At 46.3% G+C, this 25204-nt stretch overlaps 1 protein-coding gene across 1 annotated transcript in view; it reads right to left on the reverse strand.

The window, feature by feature from the left end:
* LOC104404726 (potassium/sodium hyperpolarization-activated cyclic nucleotide-gated channel 4-like) overlaps nucleotides 1-25204 on the reverse strand; it is a 91390-nt gene that overhangs the window by 59699 nt on the left and 6487 nt on the right. Inside the window, 2 exon segments of the mRNA XM_010013243.1 lie at nucleotides 3713-3738; nucleotides 3741-4117. Coding sequence (XP_010011545.1) covers nucleotides 3713-3738; nucleotides 3741-4117 — 403 coding nt within the window.

Genomic DNA, 25204 nt, shown 5'->3' on the forward strand with positions numbered 1-25204 from the left:
CAACTGGGAATGAACAAAGCGTGACAGGAGAACCCATGTATGAAGCTGGTGCAGGGCCTGGAGCACAAGTGTGATGAGGAACAGCTGAGAGACCTGGGGGGTTTAGTCTGGAGAAGGGAAGGCTCAGGGGGGACCTTATCGCTCTCTCCAACTGCCTGACAGGAGGATGGAGCCAGGAGGGGGCTGGTCTCTGCTCCCAAGGAACAAGGGATGGGACAAGAGGAAACGGCCTCAAGCTGCCCCAGGGCAGGTTTAGCTGGAGCTGAGGAACAATTCCTTCCCCAGAGGGCGCTCAGGCATTGGAACAGGCTGCTCAGGGCAGTGCTGGAGTCACCATCCCTGCAAGTGTTCACACACTGTGTAGACGAGGCCTCAGTGCCATGGATTAGTGGTGGCCTTGGCAGTGCTGGGGATGGTTGGACTTGATGGTCTTAAAGGTCTTTTCCAGCCTGGTTGATTCCATGATGTTTGCTCTATCTCTGGCTGTACAGCTCTGCACACAGATCCTCCTGGATCTCTGCCTATAGACTTGGTGACTACCAGACACTGAAATTCAGAATATGCTATTGAGGTGAGGCTCTGGCTAGTACAGTGTGCCTCCCTACACTGCTACCAGACACTTCAGAAAGACTCCATTTATATCCTGCCCTACTGGTGAAGTCACGCGTTGGACCACTCATGCAAAACGGATCATGAAAATGAAACTGATACATTTGGGATTAAGCTTATTTTTGTACTCCAGTGAACACGGGTACATTAGATTGTTTTGCTTCTTCGTTTTTCTGTTTCCTTCAGGTTGTTTGACCAGCTGCAGGCCCCAAAGCACTTGGTTCAGATCTGGGGGAGGATGTCAGACCAGTACTTTGCTGAGCCGCAGTGGCTCAGGCACTTCAAACTACTGGCTCTCGAGCCCACAGACTCCTGACTAGCACTGATCTGGAAAGGGTGAGAGCCTGGCTGCTTTACAGCACTGCAGCCTTAGAGAAGCTGCTCTCTCCTCACTGCAGGGTGAGCGATAAATTCATGCAGAGCATGGCCAATTGCAGGGGAAGAAACAGAGAGGCTCACTGTGAGCTCAGGAAGGGACCACTTATCCCTGTACTCACTCAGAGCTACACTAATGCACAGATGGAACGTTCATCTTGGAGGCAAAGTAACATCTCTGTGTACACTGGATCCCCCTCTCCTCCTCATGCAGGACCCAGAGTCTCTGCACTAGTCATAAGCAAGGCAGCAGTGGTTGCTCCATCAGAAGTCACTGCATAAGCTCAGTACAGGTGAGCAGGGATGCTGTATCCAGACACAAGGCAGCATGCTCCCCCCCGACTACTCCAGCCACCTCTATTAACTCTGCCTCGGACTGCCCCTCACACAGTCCTGTTCACACACAGACTCTTCTTCAGTGGACCAGTGAGCCCTACTCAAGTCTTTTTTAGCTTATCTGGTCACATGCAAAGAGCCAAAGAGAAGGATACTGCCTATCACGTAAGACATTGAGTGGGGTAGTGTGGGGGAACAAAGGAGAACCAAAGTCTTCAGCAACCCAACAGTCCTCCTTTAAGCCTGCTCAGCAACCAGCCCCCTGCGTACACCCCAAGTAACAAGTCTAGTCCAACACTGCTGTGTCCTACAGGAATGAACACTTCCAGATTACCACTGCTGATCTGTGCAGTGAGGGAAGATTAATGGGAACTTGCAGAGAAGTGTGCATTCAGAGTAAGAAGAACTGTCAGTGTGGTTCCAGGGAGTGCAACCATTTACTACCACACAAAGATGAAGCACTTCTCTTCCCTCTCTCCTTGCTGCTTTGTAGCCTGCACTGCACCAACAAGGCATAAGCCCTTCTCTCTGCTTCCCTCCCCTATTTGAGAAGGTGGAAAACCTCCTAGGATCATACTCTCTCCAGGAAACTGCTGCTTGGGAAAGACTATGGTGTTTGGGCTGCTGGGCTCTGCAATGCATAACAGAGTCTGCATTGCAGTCTCAAACTGCAATCCAGCACCATCTGTCCCTTCCACTTGCAGCACTGCATCACTCCAGGAGTCAGTTCTTCAGGGGGGGTCTGGCGAGCTCCTGGCTGTGCTGCCCTCGTACCCACCACAGCCAGCAAAATGGAGACATGCCCCATGGGTCTCTATCACCAGACTTAAACTAGAAATGGCTGCTCAGAGAAAGCGGGTGAGAAGATGACAGGGAAAGGGCTCTGGTTTGTTTTCATTTCATTATGGTTTAGAACAAATCCAGTACAATCAACAGCAAATATATTCATCAACAGCCTTCAGGAAAGGAAGTCAAAGAGCAGAGGCAACAAGCAAGCAGGGAGCTATGCACTGATGGGGCTATGTGTAAATGTCTATGAAGGAGCAACTTTTAACAACAGCCTAAGACACCACCTCGCCTTTCCTGAGTGTTCTTGGATTAGAGGACAGAGCAGCATCAGAGCCAAGGGACAGGACAACAGACCTGGAGATACCTCACTGCTCTGCTCAGTCTCTGACTTACTGAGTCACATCGGGAAAGACACTTTTGCCTTATTTATCTCCATCTCCTGCCTGCCTGTGCTATGAAGCAAACGAACCTCATACTGAATTCCTCAGGCTGTAGCCACCTCTCCCTGCACATCTGTACAGCACCTTGCACAACATCATCCCAATCTTCACCAGGGCATTTTGCTCTGCTGCAAGTAAGGCACGCACAAATCATGACACCACAAAGCTGAAGTGTGCACCAGTGCTCCCCTTCTGAGCCAGTGATGCTGGGAGGAGGTCCAGCTCTGTCATGAATTAGTGTTCTGACAGCTCGGTGCAATCTAGCCATGACTTGCATGGCTGCTTTCCCTTCACATTCCCAGGAGCACACTCTGCATTAGATCATGCTCTGCATCAGGCTCTGCTCCAAAGCAGACGAGAAAGTATGGGGAGGAAGATGAAATTGCCTTGACCAGCTTTCCTTGTCCTGAAAATATGCTCCTGACATGTGAAGAAAGATGCTGAGAGCTTTCTCTCTGCTTTGGAGAGCACAGAGACAGGAAAAATTAACTATCTTCAACCTACTTGCAAGGTTGTGGCTTCACTTGCATGCTGCCTGACAGCTCAGCCTGCACATGGGAACTCTCCTGGGAACAGCACAGGGCTCTTGCTTTTCACCAGACCTTTATGTCTTTAAACAGACCCTATTTGTCAGCAGATTGCTCTTCTTTCCTCTTCCTCTTAACACACTAAGAGAATTTAGAAAGTGAGAAGATTAGAAATGCACCACCAAGCCATTTATTTAAAGAGATAAGCATGTGAAAGAAGAGGTGCCACAGGTTCTGCAAATCAGCTTTATCTAGACCTTTCCTCTGAGCTGTTTCTGGACCTTCTGGGGTCTGGGAGGGCAAGACCCCACTGTCTGGCTAACTGCTCAACTTACTGGCAGCTCTGTAACTCCACACTTGTGGCGGGGGGTCCACCCATCCCATGCATCATCTCTACAGATTACATATATTGTGATGGTGAAGCAGATAGTAGAGTCTCAAATGACTAAATACCAATATGCTGAAGGCCCTCTCAAGAACCTGCTAAAAGCAGAACGTCAGACTCGAGACATAATTTGTTAGCATTCACACTGGCAGAAAGTAGGAGAATGGGCATTCAAAGAAAGCACTTTTGTGTAATACCAGCATAAATAGAGAAAAGATGCAGGATGCAAGTGCACCACATGCTCTGCTCACCTCCTCCCACTGGTGGATGTAGCGGAAAGCCGCAGGAGGCTGAGGATCTTGGTAAAGCGCACGATGCGCAGCGCCCGGGCTGTCTTGTACACCTCCGAGTCAATGCGTGTTTCAACTATCAGGAAGATATAGTCCACGGGGATGGAGGAGATAAAATCCACCACAAACCAGCTCTTCAGGTACTTCATCTTGATCCTCTGTGGGTCTAGGATGATCTCTGTGTTGTCCTCCACGACAATCCCAGTTCGGAAGTTGAGGACAAGGTCGATGAGGAAGAACGTGTCCGAAACCACATTGAAGACAATCCATGGGGTAGTGTTTTCATCCTTGAAGAAAGTGATGCCCACAGGGATGATGATCAGGTTCCCTACCATCAGGAGAAGCATGGTCAAATCCCAATAAAACCTGGACAGCAAGACAGAAACGCAGAAGGTCAGCTACAGTGTGGGAGATCAGGGAGCCCAAGTCAACAGAACTAATGTGCTTTATACATCTCTACCGTCAATCACTCCCTGTGCTCTGCCAGTCTGTCTGTACTCAGAGTACACAAGCTGCTAACGAAGTACTTAATATCAGAGGAACACTCATCCTGGCTTAGAGGGTTTAGAAAGGAACTGAGGACAGGGCTGGACATGCCCACATGAAAACTGCAGCTGGGACTTCAGAGCCACCCAAGAAGAGACTGACATACCTACAGTTACTACAATGACTGTTAGATAAAGGGAGAGAGAACACAAGTATGTGGAAGGCCTCAGAGTTCATACATCAATAAAGCCAGTTAGGGTTAACAACCTCAGGCTACTGTTGGATCCTTCTTTAGAAGCAGCCAGCACTGACAGCACTGGGTTCAGGATGGAACTGAAGACCAGGCTGTGATCTGCAGTGCTCGGTTATGTGCTGAGCCAAGCTTATGCTGAGCCTGGACTTGAGACTACAGACCCCTGTTCGTACAGACATAATCAATAAAGCCTGGAGGTACATGCCTGGCAACATCTATTTCATTTCTAAAGTAAGCAATGACAACATTTAACAACTGCTCCACGAAGCACTGTCTCCAAGCAGCTTCTCCTCACTTGAGCCCTAGGTCAGTAGTATCATTTTAACATTTCTCCTAGGTATCAGTGTAAAAGATACACAATGACACAATGTTGATACAAGTCACCCAGGGTGAGGAGTAAAAACTTTCCTGGGTCTCCCAGTTTGTTGAGGAGTCTCAGGAAGGAGCCACTGCCCAACACAGTGGTGCTCCAGTCCTCTCCGAATGTTTCACACACAGAGGTGCCTACGTGTTGTGGCTTCACATTGCCAAGATTACACCAGCTCCGCATTGTAGACTACAGGGTGGCTACTACAATATTGTGAGGTATCATAAATAACTTGTATTAAGCTGCACTTGTCCCAGCAAATGAGCAAAGTGCACAGAGCAAAGAGATTATCAGGTTTGGTTATCAGCACGATCTTTGCATCATTACTTATCTCTTGAGTACCAAATAAGCCAAACTTCCTAGGCCATGGAGCAGGTTAACACAAGGGAGAGAACTGAGCCTTCCTTTAAATCAATCTTCCCAACAGTGGTGAAGTCAACCACGTGAGTCTGGATTGACAGTGATGGAATGTAGGCAAGTGTTGTGTTTGCTGAAGGACATGCACGTGCTGCTTCTCTGTCTGACAGGTTACAGCCCAAATCACTGAGGTGTTTCAGAGGAAGAGGTTTGCCTTAAAGATCCTCAAAATGTAGCTTTGGTAAGAGCTCTTCAGCTGGGCCTCTGAGCTGCTACAGAACAGTATCTCTATAGTGAGGCAACTACATTTCTTAAACTCTCAGCAGGAAAACAAAAAGGGTAGAGTATGTTTTAAAACACCTAAAAGCATATTTAAGATTCCAGCTATTACACACATACAGACAGGTCACAACACAGCACCACACCAGCAGTTCTCAGAACATTCAGCAGAGGCTGGTGGGAACTGGTGACTTCAGTGTAAGCAAAGTTATAATCCACTACTGAGGTTTTATGCCATCATCTATCTCTGCCCTGCTCTCTAGGTGCCATACCCCTGCAGGCATGGCAGCACCCAGTCCTTCACTTACTATAAGGGTACAGCTGGTGCTGGCAGACACCCGGCAGTGAGATTTGTCCATCTCTAAGAGCTGAGCTGTGTCACGCAGTGTTGTGAATTGACACAGTAGAAATCCATGTTGTGGTCTTCCTCATGAAGGGCCTGAGATGATGCTGCAGCTTCCCTAGTCAATTCACCTCCATAATAATCCCACAAGAGCAGCAAGTCTGGACACAATGTGTGCACTAGCACTGAAAACAAATAACCTCCCAGCCATCTTCAATGTGCCTTAGGGGATACAGAAGGAGATGCACAAAGAAAAGAATTTTTTCCTGAGTTTCAAATGAATAGCATGAGGCAGACATGGCCAGACATGCAGGGATGGAACAGTGAGAGGCTTTCCTCGGAGACCTTGGGATTCTTGTGCCTCTTATTTTCACACTGGGTGGTGATTTCAATACTCGGTGGCAAGTGGTGACAGTGACAGCAGTGGCAAGGATGGCTCCACAGTTTCAGGGAGATGTTTTCCACACACACAGCCCCTGTAAAATGTTTTCTGCCTGGCTCTAGCATCTCCTGCTACACCCCCCCCTGTAGTCGGCACAGTCATAGCACAGTCAGCTGTCCCGCATCCTGATTTATGGCATTTCTTATGGCTATTCCAATTCTAAGATCCTCAAACTCACTTCACACACGTTCCTCAGTCCCAGTCTGCTATGACTGCTGAACTGTCTGCAGAGAGTCATGGTTTGTTATGTGGGCAAGCAACGATGAAGTGCTAAAATTCATTGCCCTGTGTTTCTTGAAGCAGAGTTCTCCTCCAGGGTGTACTAGTGCCTCAAGATTATTGTCACAGGCTTCCCTCAGTTCTGACCTTTAAAGGCATCACTTACAAAACACAGAAGGTAAACCTGAGTACCAGTGCACCCCTGCTAATAAAAGGGTATCCAAGGTGCCAGGGAGGAAAGAACCTTTGGACTCTATGAAGGAGGCAGTAAAAGCTGAAAACCCCCAAGAATTTGGTCTGTGCACCAACTCCAGCACAGGGAATTCACAGTGTAACAGCCTAGAAGTTCAAATTTTACTATTAAGATCCCACAGCTCCTGCACATTTTAAGTTTCACAGATGAAGCATCGTTTGCTTGGGGTGGCATCACTAGACTTAGACTGAGTAGACTCTGGGTGACCATGACACCTCAGAGGCCTAATACCATCCATGTGTCACTCTGTATTTATGTGGAGAAGCATCTTTTCACTCCCCACAAATTACTGGCCAGGATGACTAAGGGTGCATGTGATATACGTGAGGGCAAGCGCCTGCTATTAATAATACATGCTTTCTGTATTTCTGCTATTCCTTTCACCCAGGGACTCCACAGAACTGACAGTGATGAACTTGGCTCTGCAGCACCCATGAGATGCAGATAGAGTTATTATCCCTGTCTTGCAGAATGGGATAGTTGAATGGGATTTGTCCACAGAAGTCTGAGGCCAAGTGAAGATGAGGACCTGAACTGGATTCTTTGAGTCTAACCAGATCTGAAGCTATTTGTGTGGCTTGATAAAGAGTTTTAACAGTCTCCTGGATGTTCTCCTCTGATATCTTGTCTTCGTCTCTCTTCTCTTCCTGTTTTCAAAAGCCTACATAAAAAATTAATAAATATGAATGTATTGTTTGATTATAGTTGACTCAGGGCGACCGAGCAGCTCGCAGCACACGGAATTGCCAGCACTACAGAAACCAGATGTCTTGTTCAAACACACTTGTTTTTCATCCTACATCCTACTCTACACATGCTTCTTAGATCTGAAAATCACCCTTCAACACACGCTGCTGCCGCCAAGCTTTTAATTCCTAATGTATTATTTAGCTGTAACAGAATACATCTGAGATTCAGTGTGGCAAAGACAATTTAGGAACATACTTTATGCTCTTTAAGCAGAGGTGGCGTCAGTCAGTTGATTTAATAGTACATACACTTCTGGAGGTGGGTTTTGACCAGAAAGTCAGATCATCTTTCCCTTCTGTCTAGTGCACAATGGAACAGCAGGCTCAGAATATTGCTTTTGGATGTCATGGTTTTAATGGAATAAACCTTGATGTTTCAAAACTCTTCCATGATGCACTGTAACCCATCACAGTGCATGAGCTCAAGAAGGATTGTGAACAGTTGGAGAGAAAACAGGGAATTGCAGAGGTTAGCTGGGTCAGCATTACCATGTCACTATGGCACCCAAAACCTGCCCCAGTGGGGCACATCTGTGGCCTAAATTTCTGCTCTTGCTCTGTGGTGTTTGCACCATCGAGAGAAAATAGACTGGAGCAACCTCATCTCTAAATTACCAAAGTCTTTTAGATGTTTTCAGCTTGTGCTGAAAGGCAGCCAACTCTTGGGTTGAACTGAGGTGCTGCCTAAAAGTGCACAAAGAGGAAGCAGAAAAGAAACTGCATCTAACTAGAAATGCCAGGAGCCAGGATGTTCCCACCAGCAATGGAAGTGTACTCAGACCGCCATGGCCAACCTTCCCAGCCTTGCAAGAGCAGCTCTTTAATGATAGTATCTTGCTAAAACCATAACTAAAGACAGATCCAAGGCTCTCCCAAGCCCAGGCAGGAGCACGCCTCGGTGCTGAGTCAAGAAACAGAGTGCCACCTGCTGAGACCCAAATGCCATCTCCATCCTCAACTTTCCATGGGGAGGAATTGCACCTTATTCCTTTCAGAAGCTGATGAAAGTCTGCCCTTTTCTCCTTCCCCCGCTCTGGACTGCACATTGAATCAGACCCTGCTATGCTCACCAGCAGCTATCCTGACAGGAAAGAGGTTGTGCTGCAATTCCCAGCACCACTAGTCAGGCTAGAAATAGAAACCCTCTTTGCAAAGAGCATGAGCAAATAGGCGTCAGTGTGGCTGGAGCAGCAGCGGTGGGAGGTAAGTTTACTCCAGGAAGCAGCTATTCACACTAGTATCTGAACACAGAGGAGAGGGAAACAGCAGGAAGAGCTCCTTCCCTGGCTTTGGAAGCATTACTTCTCCCAGAGAGGAGCAGGCGTATTTCTACTGGAGAGTTACAAACTTTGCATTATGCACAGAGATAACAGGAGGAAAATGGTGATTTACTGCTCCTAAACACACTAAAGAACACTTAACCAGCCACTGGGGCCAAGAGTTCACTTGTGAGAATTCATTTATTTTCAGGGAGTTACACAAATACCTGTGCACTTGAAAACCTCTTTGAAATTAATATCTGCAAAAAAAAGAGTAAAAAGACTTAAAACAATATTCCATGTGCTGCATAATGGGAAATGATTAGGGGGCCCTAGCTAAAGAAGAAGACAAACAGTTTTAATTCCTTCTGACCAATCTATGCAAATAATATGTATCCTCTGCCACTCTGAATAAACCCTGAGAGCACTGATCATAAGCCATGTGTGCTGACAGCCTGAGGAGCAGAGCTCTGCTGTGTCCCAGCCTCCTCTAGACCTCCCTGCTGCTGCTCACTCAGCCCTGCTTGGCCCATTCCCTTCTTGCTGCGCAAGTACATAGGAAATGAACAGTGGAGATACACCAGGGGTGATACAGCAGTCCAGGGCTACGCTGCAACTACCTGCACCTAAAGAAGGTGTTCCAACTGTCATGATGACAGTGAAGAGGCAGGACTGGGAGCCCTGTGCAGCTGGTACTCTGAACTATTCATCTGCTGATCTCAGATGCTGTAGTCATCATGATACCTCAGCTGGCTGTCACAGAGTAAGAGGTATCAGTGAATCACTAAGATGGGACACAATTTTGCATGGTTTGAACCTGCCAGAGGGAAGATTGAGATGAGCTCTTGGGCAGACCCTCTTCCCTGTGAGTGTGCTGAGGCGCTGGCACAGGGTGCCCAGAGAAGCTGTGGCTGCCCCATCCCTGGCAGAGTTCAAGGCCAGCTTGGACACAGGGGCTTGGAGCAACCTGCTCTAGTGGAAGGTGTCCCTGCCCGTGGCAGGGGGTTGGAGCTGGATGAGCTTTAAGGTCCTTTCATACCAAACCAGTCTGAGATTCTATGTGATTAACTTCCCTGTCATCAGGAGCAAAAGGACAATTAGCTCATGGTGAACGTTAGGTGCTTACACAAGGGACAGCACAGAGTACAAAAGGTGTACACCTCGGAGCACTTTGCATCAAGATTTCTTAGAACTCATGTGTTGTCTTCTACAAAATTTTCACTGACTTCAAGTGCCACTTTCACTTGAGGTGTGATACTTCCCAAGGTCTGTATTTAGCCTTTGACTTAGATTATCACCACCAGTAACTAACTGCTCACCCAATCCCTTCGGAGCTGCAGCACTGCATTTCGTGTTTCCAGTTTAACACATATGCTCATATTACTACCTTAAAATATAATGACATGGATTTGGGTGAGTGGAATATTAAGGAAGCTATTGCTTATGTAATACTTTACCGTGGCATTCGCAGGCCCAGCAAAGCAGCCTGGAAGCTTTTCATTGCTTCTCTAGGGTCACTTTTTAAATCTAATACTACATTATCAAACAGTGAGCAGCACCCTGCCTTTTTCAAAGTGATGTCCATACGTTCATTAAATCCCAAGAGATGTAATTAAACTGTATTAGCATCCCATATTACAAATAGATGGACTATGAGATACTAAAGACTTCAGTAACTCACTTAGAGGTAGAAGTGCTATCCAGCAAATAGGATTGCTTAGCTTCAGCAGAGGTTTCCAGTCATGTTAAATACTACAATTTGAGTAGCAGCAAAGGGGAGATTTTCTTTCTTTTCCATTGTAAAAATATAGATGTACACATTACTTGGTGGTATTTTTGTTCCAGCTGTAATAGTTGACAATTTGCAAACACCACATTTGAGGCATTGATGCATTTAGCTGATTATAACAGAGTACACTGTGAATTATGCCCTTTAACATACAAACCACAATGCACTGTATTAATTTAAGTTAGCTTAAATTATTGGTTCTTTGATAGCACCTGCACTACACCCACTCTACTGTTGGGCTTCTTGAAGAGGTAAAGATTTGCCTCCCCCTAGTCAGTTTAAAACAGGCTTTGTGCATCAGTCAAGGCAGATAGTCCTGGTGTTCTGTGACCTTGTTGGAACAGCTTCATTACATTCCCTGTTTTTCTGTCTCCAAACCTAAGCACTTTGCATTATCTTTGTGCTGAAGAGCGGCAGTCATGAAGCAAAACCACATTATGGTTCAAGCATGTAAAAAAAAATGGAATCTTATGCCCAGGAGCTGCTAACATCCCTTCTCCTGAGTGTGTTTAACTTTCCCTCAGATAGGGAAGCTGCTGATAGAATTAAAGTGATTTGGCTGGGACCAGAGCACTCTAATTACCAGATACTGTTATCTTCCACTCAAGTTCCTCCAAATGCTGTATATGAACTGCACAGCAAGTGCTATCCCCAAACTCAGCTTCCTGGAGACTGAACAAACCCTGTGACGTGTCATCTCTTTACAGTCTGAAGCATGGCAGGGAAGTTCATGGAGGCTATGGCACTGCTGCCTGGCTTGAATGCGTCCTGCCTGTTATAGTTCTGGACATCTAATCTGCAAAGTATGTATCTACCACCTAAACCTGCATTGTGCTTAATAGAAACTGTGTAAGCATTTGCAAGAGGTTTATGTGTAATCTGCCATTTGATAAATGCAAATGTATTGGAACACTTGCACCTAGGTTCTGCAGACACACTGTGTCTCACAGAAACAATATACTCCTGCACTTCATTTCCAGCGATGTTGAGATACAAACGTGTCACAAGAATAAGAGCAGTCATGGTAGATTCTGCATGAAATAGTCAACTGACCACTCTCCTCAACTCCTGCTGCCTTCCTACTAGCAAACACCATCCTGACAAACTAAACTGTATCCTAAAGCTATACTTAGAAGCCAATCTTCCTAGAAAGGTAAAAATAAGCAAGGTTTCATTTCACTTTGAGGGATGCACACACAGGAACAGAGACAGCCACAAGAGACTTCGTTTGTTCCGGCTCTATATTTGGAGTATAGAGGCCAATAGAGTACACATCCCACTTCCATCTGAAAGCAGCGTTAGCAATATTTTCTCACTTGCCTGGATGCAGCTATTACCAGCTCATGGAGATTTTTGTGGGTACTACTGTAAGGAAGCTTATTCCCTCTCCTGCTAAAAAAAACGCGCCGGCTGAAGGCCCAAAGGACTAATATTTATATGCTGAACCAGGTAATTCATCGCTGTTCCCACAGCACCACTGAGGTGATCAAAGACATAAACTGCTCTGCAGTGGAAATTCATTGCAGCAGTGGCTGGAGACACTTTGAGAAGACAACATGGTGCAGATTCTGTGAGAGATTTGTAAGAACATGTTTCCTCTCAAAGGAAACCAGGTCAGCGCAAGCACTGGCAAACCAAGCTGTAACTGACTGCAAGGACTCCTCTCCCTATTGCTGCTATGTCAGCCCACTTCAAGCTCCCTGTTGAGGGAAGCTTACAGATGACACCAGTTGCTGGTGGTCTGGGATTACCAGTGTGGCTTCCGCATCAAACTTCATCAGAAGGAACCTGCACACCAAACCCCCCACAGTCAAAGAATTAAGGACAATTTTCCATTTGTAGCACTTAAACTGCCCTTATGGCAGAAAGCCCAGGTCATACAGCTTAACTCTCTCTTCATATCCCACCCTACTGTGCTCATAAATCTTGATTCCTCCCCCACCATGCTGAATCCCAAAGGTTTTCAAGGTGTTAGATGTGTATTGATTCCATAGAGCTCCCAGGATGCATTATGTATTAGGCCAACACGCTAAGAGCCTGGCAATTCCGCATTGTTTGATGTTCTGAAATCTATCCTTTGTATGAATATGGAAAAGTTCCTCTTTGTTTGCTGCCCATTGATCCAGCCATTGACCCTTCTCTGTGTGCATTTATCTCTGATGATTTAATAATGAAAAAGACCAATAAACTGAGGAAAGGGAGGAAGCCATTTTCGGGGGAACCTATTGCCATGGAAACATGCCATACGTTGTGTAGAGAACAGCTAGATCAATAAGGGCTGCAGCTTCCAAGTCATCATGAATATGTTACGGAATGTGAAGGGCTAAAGCCTAAAGACATGCATAAACTGTGACATTATGAAGTCCAGGCCCTGGCGCCAATCCAACATCCAGCATGAGTCAAATTCAAGGCTTCAGGCAGGCTGTTGGGAAGGTGGATCTGCACTAGGGAGTCCTGAATTGTCTCAAAAAGCAGCAATTTTAGGCCAAGGGTTTGATTTGTGCCCATATGACACCAACTGATGGAACAGCTATCCTCCACCAACTCATCTTCTTGATAAGCTACAAGGATGACAGGCTGGATTCACAACTGGTTTGTACCGATGTGGCGCTCTTGACATAAGTTTAGGATGTCAGCCTCACCACCAGGAACCCAAATTTACTCAAATTAAATGCTAAACTAAGGCAGAGAGATGACATGAATCATAACTAGGTAAGAATCACAGCTTAGAAAGTGGGGGGCAGTGCTTTCTGCTAGCGGTTGTTTTGCTTTGGATTGACAAATTGATGTCTTCATGCTCTGCAGTTGCCCACAGAGAGGTGACAAATGCATGCAGCAGATAGCAAAGTCATCTCCAGGCTGACAAAAAGACTTCCAGCCATCTGAGATGCTAAAAATGTTCCTCCTAGGTATTGCTATGCCACAGCTTGGTGTTGATTAGGAATTACAACTCCAGCCTCTCCATATAGAAATGGGTGAAACAGAAAGTCTCTTAACAACATCCAGGCTCTCATAGGGGCTCCTAGAGACCCAGGTTTGGGATAGCCACCATAACCTTTGAACTGTGCAACACCAGGTCAACAATCTCTGCAGCAGGCCACCAGTGGGTTTAAGCTGCCTTAGAAACAACTCTGCATGTCATTTGTCTGGGTAGCTGGCCATTTACATCCCATCACCTTACGATGAAAGACCAAAGAACAGAGAAAGAGCTTCCTGTGACTGAGGATGGATCAAACCTGAACCTGATGCAGCTCTTGTTCAGCTACATGAAGGAATTTACTCAATGAGGTACTCTGAGAAGTACATACTCTCAGAAGTATGGCTTCAAGTAGCAGAGGCTGAGGAAGTGCCAAAGGAGCAATGTGGACTGTGGAATGGGATGGCTGGAGTATATACTGTATGCTATTTCCAAACCTCAGCTGACACTGACCAGTATTACCTTATGAGAATCACCAGAAGAACACTGGTTTACATCAGTACTTCCAGGCCTGTTGGGAAATGTTCATGCTGGCATCACTGTTTCAGACCAGCTTCAGCACAATGTGCCAGCCATAAGCCTCTTCTGCGAAGATGGGGGTGGAAGGGAGTAAGACATGGAACATAGTAATGAGGTGGTGGCTATGTGTGTTTCAGTTGCAAAAGCAGAAAATATTTTTCCTCCCCAGCCCTCCTGCTGCTAGCATCAAACTCTTGTTTGCAGTGAGTTATTCAGTGAATCCAAAACAAACCTAACATTGCTGGGATCTCAGTGGCAACCATGTGCTGGGCTGCACCCCCAGAGCATGAACAGCAGGTCAGGGAGTGGATTCACCCTCTCTGCTGCGCTCTGGGGAGACCCTCCCTGCAGTCCTGATCCAGCTCTGGGTCAAGAGCACAAGAGGGACGTGGAGCTGCTGGAGCGAGGCCAGAGGAGGCCCCAGAGCTGCTGCGAGGGCTGGAGCAGCTCTGCTCTGGAGCCAGGCTGAGAGAGCTGGGCTGGGTCAGCCTGGAGAAGAGAAGGCTCCTCAAGGGGACACCTTAGAGCAGCTCCAGGGCCTAAAGGGGCTCCAGGAAACCTGGAGAGGGGCTTTGGACGAGGGTCTATAGGGACAGGACAAGGGGAATGGCTAGAGGCTGCCAGAGGGGAGACTGAGGTGAGCTCTTGGGCAGAAGCTCTTCCCTGTGAGGGTGCTGAGGCGCTGGCACAGGGTGCCCAGAGAAGCTGTGGCTGCCCCATCCCTGGCAGTGTTCAAGGAATGCAATTCTATGATTTTTAAGGTCCCAACCCATTCTGTGATTCTGTGATCCAGGTATTGAGACCCTGGACAACAGATGAAATCACCTTCTAAAAATGCAGAAGTTAAAAAAAAAAAGTCCAAGCGCCTCTGATTATTTTGGGTCTCAGCAGAAACATACTGTGCCCAGGCTGTGCTTAGCTAAGGCATCCACGTGAATCCACTATCCCCTCCTAACATCGGATGCTGAATTAATCACTGCACCTACAAAAACAGTATGTAGCTCACAAGAGATTCTTTTCCTTTTGACCTCAAAGCTCTTGATGCAGGTAGCTGAGGCTCACCCTCAGCACTGCCAGCTGGGGAATCTGAAGCAGGACTGCAGCAGAGAGGTGGTTATCTCCTGAGTGCCTCACTCACGGGCAGGTCCGCTGCAGAAGGGAGGGGACCAGGAATCCTGAATCCATTCGAGTGACTGAAGGGCAGTTCCACTCCACAGAAAGGCAGCACCTTATGTAAGGAACTGTGCTCCAAAGCCTTTTCTAAGTTTCAGAGAAACTATTATTTGTTGGCCCCACAAACAACTCTGCGTTGAACTGACTGAAATGAGGGAACCCAGCAGAAGCCAACAGGCAGCAGAAGCCTTGGGGAAAAATGAGGACTTGGTGCATACTCTGAGCGAGGAGAATGAGAAACTCAGAAACTGCTCATTTAAAATACATTCTCCCCTAGAGAGGGTACCCCCAGACACACCTGCCCTAAGAGGATGCTTTGAACCACCAATTGCACAGAGCAGAAAACATCAGTGGCCACATTCAAGGCATAAAAGGCCTTTTCCCTCCTGTCAGACTGGCTTTTCATCTTCCAGGGCACGGAGGGTGCTACGTAACACTGCTCCATGGAAGCAGCTTCTGGGGGACCTGGGCATTTTCACTTCACACCTGTATGGCTTTTACCAAGATGCAGGATGTTGATGGATCTCTCTCCCTCTTTCCAGAACATGCTGCAGATTTCTGAGTTTTGATTTTCTGTAGAAAGGGCACATCTTTGTGGTGTGTTGGGGATGCCCAGCGGATTCTCCTTTCTCAAAGCTCTAATCCATGCTGCAGTAGCTCAGTGACCCACAGAGTCCAGCTGAGAAACCATCCAGAGCAAGCTGTAACTGCAGTTCCTTCTTTCCTCGCCATTCTGAATACCCATGATGATCAATGGGAGTTTGCATAATAACTCTCTTTAAAAATATATATAAAATGGGAAAACACTGGTTGCAGAACACAGCATCTTACTGTAACTGTACTATACAGTCTAGTGCTGCTCCTCCAATATACATAGTACTTTTCTGCCAGAGACATCCAGACAAATAGTGATGTGCACCATTAAAAAATGCTTAGATAATCTTTTCCAGTATGGGCTGGCCTTGATCTGCTGTATTTAAGTCAATGGAACACAGCCATTGAGCCCTGGGGGAGCAAGTGCCGGCCCTAAATCATGTCTTTGATGAATTGTTCTTGGGAAGGAAGAATTCATTAAGCATTCTGCTCAGCAATTAGAAATAACTGTATTTTTAGAATGAACAACCTGCCAGAAACAAGTTGTTTCAGAAATATATTCAGATTGATGCAGCCCATTTTCCATCAATACATAACCAAGGAGGCTCCAGCCTGCCAGTTCCCAGCCTCCCAAGAGGGACACTGCAGAACAAGGTAGGACAGTCTTGTCACTGAGGGCTCCACCACTCAAGTTCACATTCTATGAGCAACTTGCTAGAAAAGAATGTAGTTTCTCCATGTATTAGTTTTCCAGACATAAAATGGGAATATATATACTTGTTATTTCACAGGAATATTACAAAGCTATTTCTACAAGCAGCTGGGACAGTACAGATATGATAGTCATGAAAACCCAATAAATAACGTAAAAACCTCTCTGCATTTGCACATCAGTATCAGGGCTCAGACATGTGACAAAGGGAGTGTGAAATCACAAGCTTTTTGGACATACGACCAATATAATTACCTTATATATATATAATTACCTCATTCTACATAATTACCTTATATAGTATCTTATACTTCAGCTATACCTGAAATGTGCAAGTAGTTTTGTTGGCACAGTGAACAGTTACCAAAAGGATAGTGGGACAGGTTCAAGCTCTCTCCTGCCTATTTAAGGTACAGATTCCACTGACAAAGGAGGTCCAAGTGTACATTTTCAATCTACCTGTTTGAAATCTTAAATCCCCTTTCTTCTAGGCAGGAGCTCTTTCTGTTCTCTTCTCTTTTGGTGAGGACAGGGTCTATTCCTCCCTGAAGCCCAAGTGCAAGATGGGCAACGGCAGTTTTCAGATGCCACAGCCCTCCTCACCAATATGGACTTCTGGTGCCCAGGCTGGAAGAAGAAAACCTAAAATAAGCAAACCATGCTCTGAGTACTGAAAGCTACAGCCACAAGAGACTATTCCAGGCTTCCTCAAATTTCGTGTCTTAAAAGAAAAGGCATGTGTAATCCTTTGCTTGTGGTGCCTAGAGGCAAGTCTGTTCCCTGCCCCATTTTGGGCACCAAGGATGGCAGCAATGTCTCAATGAATTCCAGCTTTTCCAAGAAGCAACACAAGAATGCATTCTCAAAGGTCCTCTTCTCTAAAACACAAAATACACTTCTACACACACAGGACCTAATTTCAAGGCTACTGTAGCTTTTGATTTCAGCCGGAGCAGGCATGTGCTAGCATATTATGTGAATTAGCCCAGAATTTAATCCAGTCCTTCTGTTTAAGTAAGCTTAGTAGTAAGGCAAAAGCTAGGGTTTTCCTCTGTATCTTTCAAATTCATCCCTCCGAAAACATACGTAATAAGACTCAGCCAAACTGGTTGGTGCTCAGTAGATACAGGAAGGCTGAGAAAGAGAAGTATAAAGATGGTTCAGGGATGCGGGTACCTGGAAGAAAGCTCTGCAAGTCCCTGGAGGCACCATCCCCAGCACTCCCTGGTTTCCGTGGGGAGCAGCAGCTGGTCTTTCACTGGAGTGCAGGCAGAGCAGATTAGCTCTGCCCTCGAGTACATCCAAAGCCATTTTACCTCATTAGATATTCAGATTGTAATTTAGGGATCTCCTTTACGAAAGACATTGAATCAGAAATAGCTATTTTGTGGGGGAAGAGCAGAATATTCAGTGCTCTAAAGTACTTCCACTGTAGCAACAGAGAACCAGCCTCACTGAGTCCTGCTTGAAGATCCACTCCACAAACACCAAAATGTGAATGCAGTCTGGTATCTCACAGGAATGCAGTATTAGCAGGTCTCACACAGCGCTAGACATTGTCCATACGAGCCTCAGAGGTACCTGTACAGGAGACACAGGCCAGAAGTAGCTCCAAGGAGTAAAACTGGTTCCCACTGTCACCCCCACTAGGTGCAGGGGATTCTCACCAAGGAATTTGGCTCCATACATTTTATCTATTGATAACAACTAATTTCAAAGACATTATGATGGATCCACCAGAACCCCAGTGTGTGGAGAAATCATCTGACCCAGCACTGCAGCAAAGCTAACACTGAGGGGAAGTGCAGAACTTTCACAGTACACAGCACAACCACACACAACTAGTGCTTCAGGGCAGGGTATGAACACAGCTGAAGCATACTACTCAAACTGTCCTAAAACTACTCACTGTGCTATCTGGCTGCTAACAGGCTAGTAGTCTGCTCTGTCAGAAGCCATGGATTTTGAATTATCAGGGTAGGTTTCATTACTACAAAACTCCTTTATCTGGGATATCCTCCCTTCTGCTTTCTGAGCTGACCAGGGCTGTGTATCTTTCCTTTGAAAAACAAGTTTTCAAAGAGCTTGTGAAGAATTCTCTCCCCTCCTGTTGTGAGCAGCAGTAGGAAAGCTGTGCTCCATCTTGCACCATTCCAACTGGAGGTGTCACCAACCCTATGTCTTTATCCCTAACCGGACTGCAGATCTGAGTAGCCAAGACTGTGGCAGGCACAAGCTTCCACTGACCTGTCCTTACTTGAAAGAACTGCTCTACCATGAGGTTGTGCAACAAAAGCAAGGCCCAAAGTTCATTTGCGGTCCAAGCTAAGGAGAAGTAAACGACTAAGGCCAAGGCATCTTGTTCAGCTCTTTCACAGCTTGTCTCTGTACTTATCTAAGAAGCTGGAAAGAAATGCTCATGGCCTGCCATGACTAAGAAAACGTGTATGTGATGATTACATGAAAGGAAGTGTTTAAAAACAGCTCAGCCTTGTGAAAATAATACCCTCTAACAGCTGCCAAGTCCCAGAGGGGTTACATCTCCCCCCTCCCCCAGTGACTTCCATAGACCAGTGTCTCCCACAGCTATGTTCATGGATAGGCATAATCTTTCATCTCTATGGACAAGCCAACACCTTTGTCATTTCCTATTCTCCAAAAGAGCTGCTCTGCCCTGCAAAGAGGGTTGTGCTCATTGAGGGACTGAGCTTTGGAGAGATTCCACTGCTTTTTTTTTCCCCTTGCTTTTTAATTTCAGCTATAGGAAGCAGAGGACTGGAAAGCCATCTGAGGGGCTTTAGGGTGGGAAGAAGAGTAAAAAAAAACAGGTAGTGGTGGTCTGGACCTGAGAATCACCATCCTGTGATACCAGAGAGCGTGATCCTTGACGTGCTCAGCTCTGTTTTGCGCTTCTCACATCCACATCACTCACAAGGCATTGTATTATTAGCTGCACCCCCGATGTTATGTCTTCATTTCCAAAGCAGACTCACTCACACACACATAACATATCCACCCACATGCAGTACTGGTTAGACACACACAAAGCCATCCAGCAGCCTGTGTTTGGGGTGGGAACAGCTCGCATTAGCTCATGAGGAAGCTTAGCTTTAATTCTCTTAAGCTAGCCAGGCTGGGAGCTGTGCACTGCTCTCCTGACTGACTGCGGAGCTCCAAGCAGGGCAGATGATGTCAAGGCAAATCTTTTTTTGTCTGCAGTGCAGATTTTGCTGTGTGAATTTACTTGCAGATGAGGCTTCCAGATCCCCTGTTCAAAAGCAAAAGCCCTAGGCCATACCCACATCTGCCACTGTTAGCCTCAATTCCTGTTTGTGCTGCAAAAGGAGCATGCAACCAGCAAAGCTGCCCTTGTTTGGAAGGCTTTGGCCCAACTAGACAGCAAGAAGCCACAGGAATACACCCCATCTGGGTGATGGATCAGGAGGAGATAACAGGAGTGCCTGTGCCGCAAAGAGGCAAAGGCAGAGGAGCCCAGTGGTAACAGGAATACAGTGAGAGAAGTTCTGAACAAGATATCCTTCACAGAATCACAGACTGGTTTGCGTTAGAAGGGACTTTAAAGCTCCTCCAGTTCCAACCCCCTGCCACGAGCAGGGACACCTTCCACTAAAGCAGGTTGCTCCAAGCCCCCGTGTCCAACCTGGCCTTGAACACTGCCAGGGATTGGGCAGCCACAGCTCCTCTGGGCACCTTGTGCCAGTGCCTCAGCACCCTCACAGGGAAGAGCTTCTGACTAAGATCTAATTCACATGAGGTTTTGCAAAACTCAGGCCCAGAAACTTTCCAAGTGCAGTCAGGGTTGAGCCAACAGTCACTGCCAAATCTGGAGTTTGATTTAATCATGTCTTCGACCTAGGCATTTGTTCTGATTCCCAGATGAGGAACAAGCCTAGTTGCTCTCCAACCACAGCATACACAGTGCATCACCTCACCCATGGCTGGCATGCTCTGAAGCACACTTGGGTTTGCACTGAAAGCCAGGGCTCACAACAGATTTCCCATCTGCTTCAAGAGTCAGTGAGCTTACAGGATGTTTGCTAAAGCTGCCACAGCACAGCAAAGGACAGCCAGTTTGCCAGCTCCTTGTGCCAGACCTTTTATTCAGAAGTGTTTATGAAAGCCAAGAGGTCACGTATTCCCAAAGAAAAGGGATGCACACCTTGCAGTACACAGGAACGTTTCCTTTTCAGAGCTTCTCCAAAGCCCATGCAGGAGCTGCACAGTTCTCATTTACAGACACAAAAGGTGAAGTTCATGCTGTCTCGCTCCCTGTGCAGGCTTTTATCTATCTTTTACCAGCCTAAGTCTAAATGTGCTACACAACATAGCACTATACTGGAAGTGTGCAGGCACTGGTAAGTGGTTTCCTTACCAAAACAGATAACCCAATTACCCAGAAATCACCTCACAGTATATGGATCTACTCAGTTTTGGGGTCCTTGCAAAAGCTGGACAAGAGATGTAACCAAATCTACAGCAGTACACAGAAAAGAATAGTCATGAAGAAAGTCTCATGGAACCACCTATTGGACATGAACCATACCCTTGCTGACATCGACTCCAGCATGTTCTGCTATGCTAAAATCTGTTAGAGTTCTACAGCATTGCCCATGGCCCCTGGCAGTACCATCACCCCGTTTCAAAGTCCCAGATCAAGGCACAGTGTATTCTGTTCAGGATGGCTCACAGGGTCTCCACAAGATGCATGACCTGCTTTCCAGTTTGTCCTTCTATCTGTTGCTTATGATTCCAAGTGTATATGCAGCTAAATGAGCAATGGAAGAATGACACAAATGCTTTGTAGAAGCATCAAGGTGAACAGACCACGAGCTGTATGTAATCTAGACTGGTTCTTTCTCCTGCCTTCCCCACAATTCACAGACAACCAGGGATGGAAGAAAAATATTCCTTGTGTTATTAATAGAAGTCTAACTTATGAATGCATTAGTGCTTCAAAGCAAAGAGGGAAAGATCAAGCATCAAGAATTTGTGCTCAATGAAAGTGGGTTTGCTGTTGTTAAAAACCTCCATAGAATCAGTCATCATTATCACTTCCCTTATCATCTGGACTCTGGGGAGAACTCATACAAGCCCTGATGCTGTCAGGAAACACCTTTGCACTGCTTCACCCTGCCTAATGCAACTCCTGCTTCTCTGCAGAGAGCCACCATGTCCTTGCACTCGCTCAGCACACACCCCAATGCTCTGCACCATCCCGGAGGTGGACAGAGGGGAGAGAAGAAGCCGAGCAGAGCTGGGTAATGCAGGGCCTACGCTCCCTCCCGGCCCCCAGACACACAGATACGCAGGCGCACACAGCTCTGCTTTGCAGAGGAGACACTGCACTGGGTGACACTAATGGTAGTGCTGGGATGAGTTAGCACCTTGCCCTCAAATCACGTGGGAAGAACAGTCACTGGGAGGAAGGCACCGAGTAAAGTGGAGTCCCCGAATCTGGGAAATGCAGCTCTTATCTCCCACGCAGGCTTTGAGCGCTGATAACTTTGCAAGACATTGCTTTCCCACAGCCAGGGAAATCCAGCTGCACCTCACTGGGTTTTCCATCCCCCAAACATGCAGGGCGTGGAACTGAGCATCAGACTGTAACAGTGCTCAAGCAGCTCTGACCAGGAAATTTGAATCCCACCAGAGTTCCTGTGCATCCAGCCTCCCTGGAGCTGTGTCCAGGGGTGAGGAGTTCCTCAAGGTACAGCTAATGATTTCCTGGCAGGCACAAGAACCCTGAAAATTCAAAACCCCAGGAGTTACAGCTCCTACACTAGAGTGAGCTGGCAACCTGCAGCACCTCTCCTGCCTCTAAGTTCTGTGACAACAGATGCATAAACACAGGCAACCTCTCCAACCGAAGAGGCAGATTTAAATCCTTAGCACATTTGGACAAGGCACCACAAATTAGATTAGCTTTTGTGCATCACTGGGGTGGTTGTGCCCCTACCAGGTCCAAGTGATGGGCCCTCAAGCTGACCTTGCAACTCCCCTTTGATACTCATCTGCTTTGCTCCCACTGGCACTGTCTTCCCCCGCTGAATGCAACATCTCTTCAGGAATGAACAGCCTGGTTCGACAAGCCTGGTGCTGATACTAGGCACAGAGTGACCATATTTGATGTCAGCCACTGTGAATATACTGCATGGAATGAATAATTTCCATTTGTAAAGGGACTTCCCAGGTAGCAAACCATTCAAGATGGAAAAGGGGCAGAAAAATGTCTCTATAATAGCACCTTGTTATCCCAGCACACATCTGTTCTCTCTTCTCTGTTTCTGGAGTCCTAACTGCTTTGTTTGCTGACAGTGCTGTCAGCACTGCAGAGCCGCTCAGAGCCAAGCTGCGTTCTCATCTGCCCACTTCAGCAAGGATACCTGAGCAGCTCTTACTCTCTTGTCATATAGAAAGCAGCTTTGATTTGAAGACCCCAGGGTGAACTTGCAGTGCCGCTTGGTCAAGAAACCTTGTCCTGACTTGTAGGCTGAAAAATGACTGGTTTACAACTGTCTCACTAAGAAATGCTGAGATAATGTGGGAATAAGCATTGTATGGCTGCTAGAAGAAGAGGTTACCTAAATGTTTCAGAATAGAACTTAAGTCACCCTGCTCATCATAATAACTCTGACTCTTCTGTAACTCAGAGCAAGTAAATCTCATGGAGTTATAGATCACCAGACATACAAAAGGTAATAACGTCCCCAGCCAATGCTGCCTGATTTGGAAGACAGTTGTGGATCCTACATCTGCATCGGCAGTCACAGGAATGCATGTGGGACACTGAGAACCAACAGAGGAGCAGAGGATGGAGGTCTCTCCTCATGGAAACAAACCCATGTGCTGTTAAAAACCAGGGAAGAGCATTTGTCTGAGTTGGTGATTTTCTTAAGTCTTCCTCTTGGCCCCAGGTTCTGGAAATAGTCTCTCCCCTGCACACAGGAACAGCCTGGACCTTGTGGCATAAACCTTCAGGGGTGAAACCTTCTGCTCTCACTGGACACTTCCCTACAGCCTGGCCCTTCCCTTACACTCACCAGTGGGACTGGTGGAACTGGGGTTTTCTGAAGTTCTCAAAGACAGCAAAGGACTTGGCACCTTTGGTTTTGAGTGACATTCATTTGTAGATAAATGGATTTAACAGCTTGTTAGAGTGCCAATTAGAACCAACAGTAACTCAATTGACCTATAACTGCCTTGGCACCAACACAGCTTTCAAACATAGGAGAAAGGGAAATATCTATGATCAGGCAGAGAGGAGAGCTCAGATAGTCGGGTTCAAGAGCAAACTGAGGGATTCATGAGCTTGCTAATGAGATGCTCATAACACATCAGAAACAAAGACATATTTCAATTATCTCAAGCTAAAATGACAGTCGTTACCTCCAGACAAAATTGCTTTTTTATTTGTGTAATAAATGGGTTTCAGTGCAGCAGCAGTGACTCTACAGCAGAAAAACCTCAGTGCCACAGAAAGCACTAGCACAGTTACCTAACCAGAATAACCCTGCCTTGAAAACTTCACTTTACCTGCTTAGAACAATACTGAAAAGTCCTACACTTTGGTGTGCCTACCAATAAACACCTTCAGAAAATACATTTTTCCCTCAAATAAAATCTATTTCACACTAATGCAGTGGAGACTGTGCTTCTATACAAATTCACCATTTTAAATGCTTAGCTCTGAGGATTGAGGTAGTTTAAGTTTAAAAGATAAAAAATGGGTAGTTTGTCTAAACACTGCTGGGCTGGAAGTGTCCAAGGATGGAAAGAGAGATAATGTGGAAGGGCTTTAAATTACCAGGCAAAATGATCCATTCTTAAATCAGAAAGGAAAGAAGGGACCGAGAAAACTGAGATTGTTTGAAGAGTCATAGGGACAACAGCAACTAAGAATATATAGAAGGAGATGAAACCAATTTGGGGAGAGGCCCCAGAAAAAAACCCTGAAGGATGGAGAGTGGCAAGGGAGGGAACCAGCCTGAGTGAAGAGCCAAGTGCAGTATATTGCAACTGGAACATTGGTAAGTGGGTATTGGGACCTAGGACTGGCTGACCAAGAAATCTGCCTCGAGAAGCCCAGAAAATGGAGATGGGACTGGTGGGATAAGAAATACAAACATGAAGTACGGGATGGGGAAAACAACAGGTTTGAGACAATGGGATAGAAGATGTGGAGAAAACAAGGAGAGAGTTTGTAATAAGCAGAGCATTTCCCTTCGAAGCCTGAAGAGTAACCCAAGAACCTCATGCATCATTGTTGCTTTGCTGTAACTACCTGCTACAGCCACTGCTTAATACAGAGCAGAGGGCAGTGCAGCACCTCCTTGACAAGATCCACACCTGCTAATGAATCCAGAGAGATGATTGTGATGAGGATAGGGATTGATTTGTTTTTTTAAACCTTAACAACTGTACAAAAGCACTGTGTTAAAAATGAGACTGCAAAGTCAAAAGCTCAGGTTATGAAATAGCAGAACGGAGGCTGGCTGTACATATGTGTTTTGTTACAGTCATTACAAGATTCAAAACAGTTCTTCCCATAGAATTCACTTGAGGTGAGAGGACGGACTTGAAGCAGACATGTGCAGGAGAGCGATTTTCTATAGGAGCTCATTTCTTGCACTATCTGGAAGGTTTGCAATGAAAGAGATAAGG

Source organism: Nestor notabilis, unplaced genomic scaffold (assembly GCF_000696875.1).
Source record: "Nestor notabilis isolate BGI_N333 unplaced genomic scaffold, ASM69687v1 scaffold294, whole genome shotgun sequence".
Lineage (NCBI taxonomy): Eukaryota > Metazoa > Chordata > Aves > Psittaciformes > Psittacidae > Nestor > Nestor notabilis.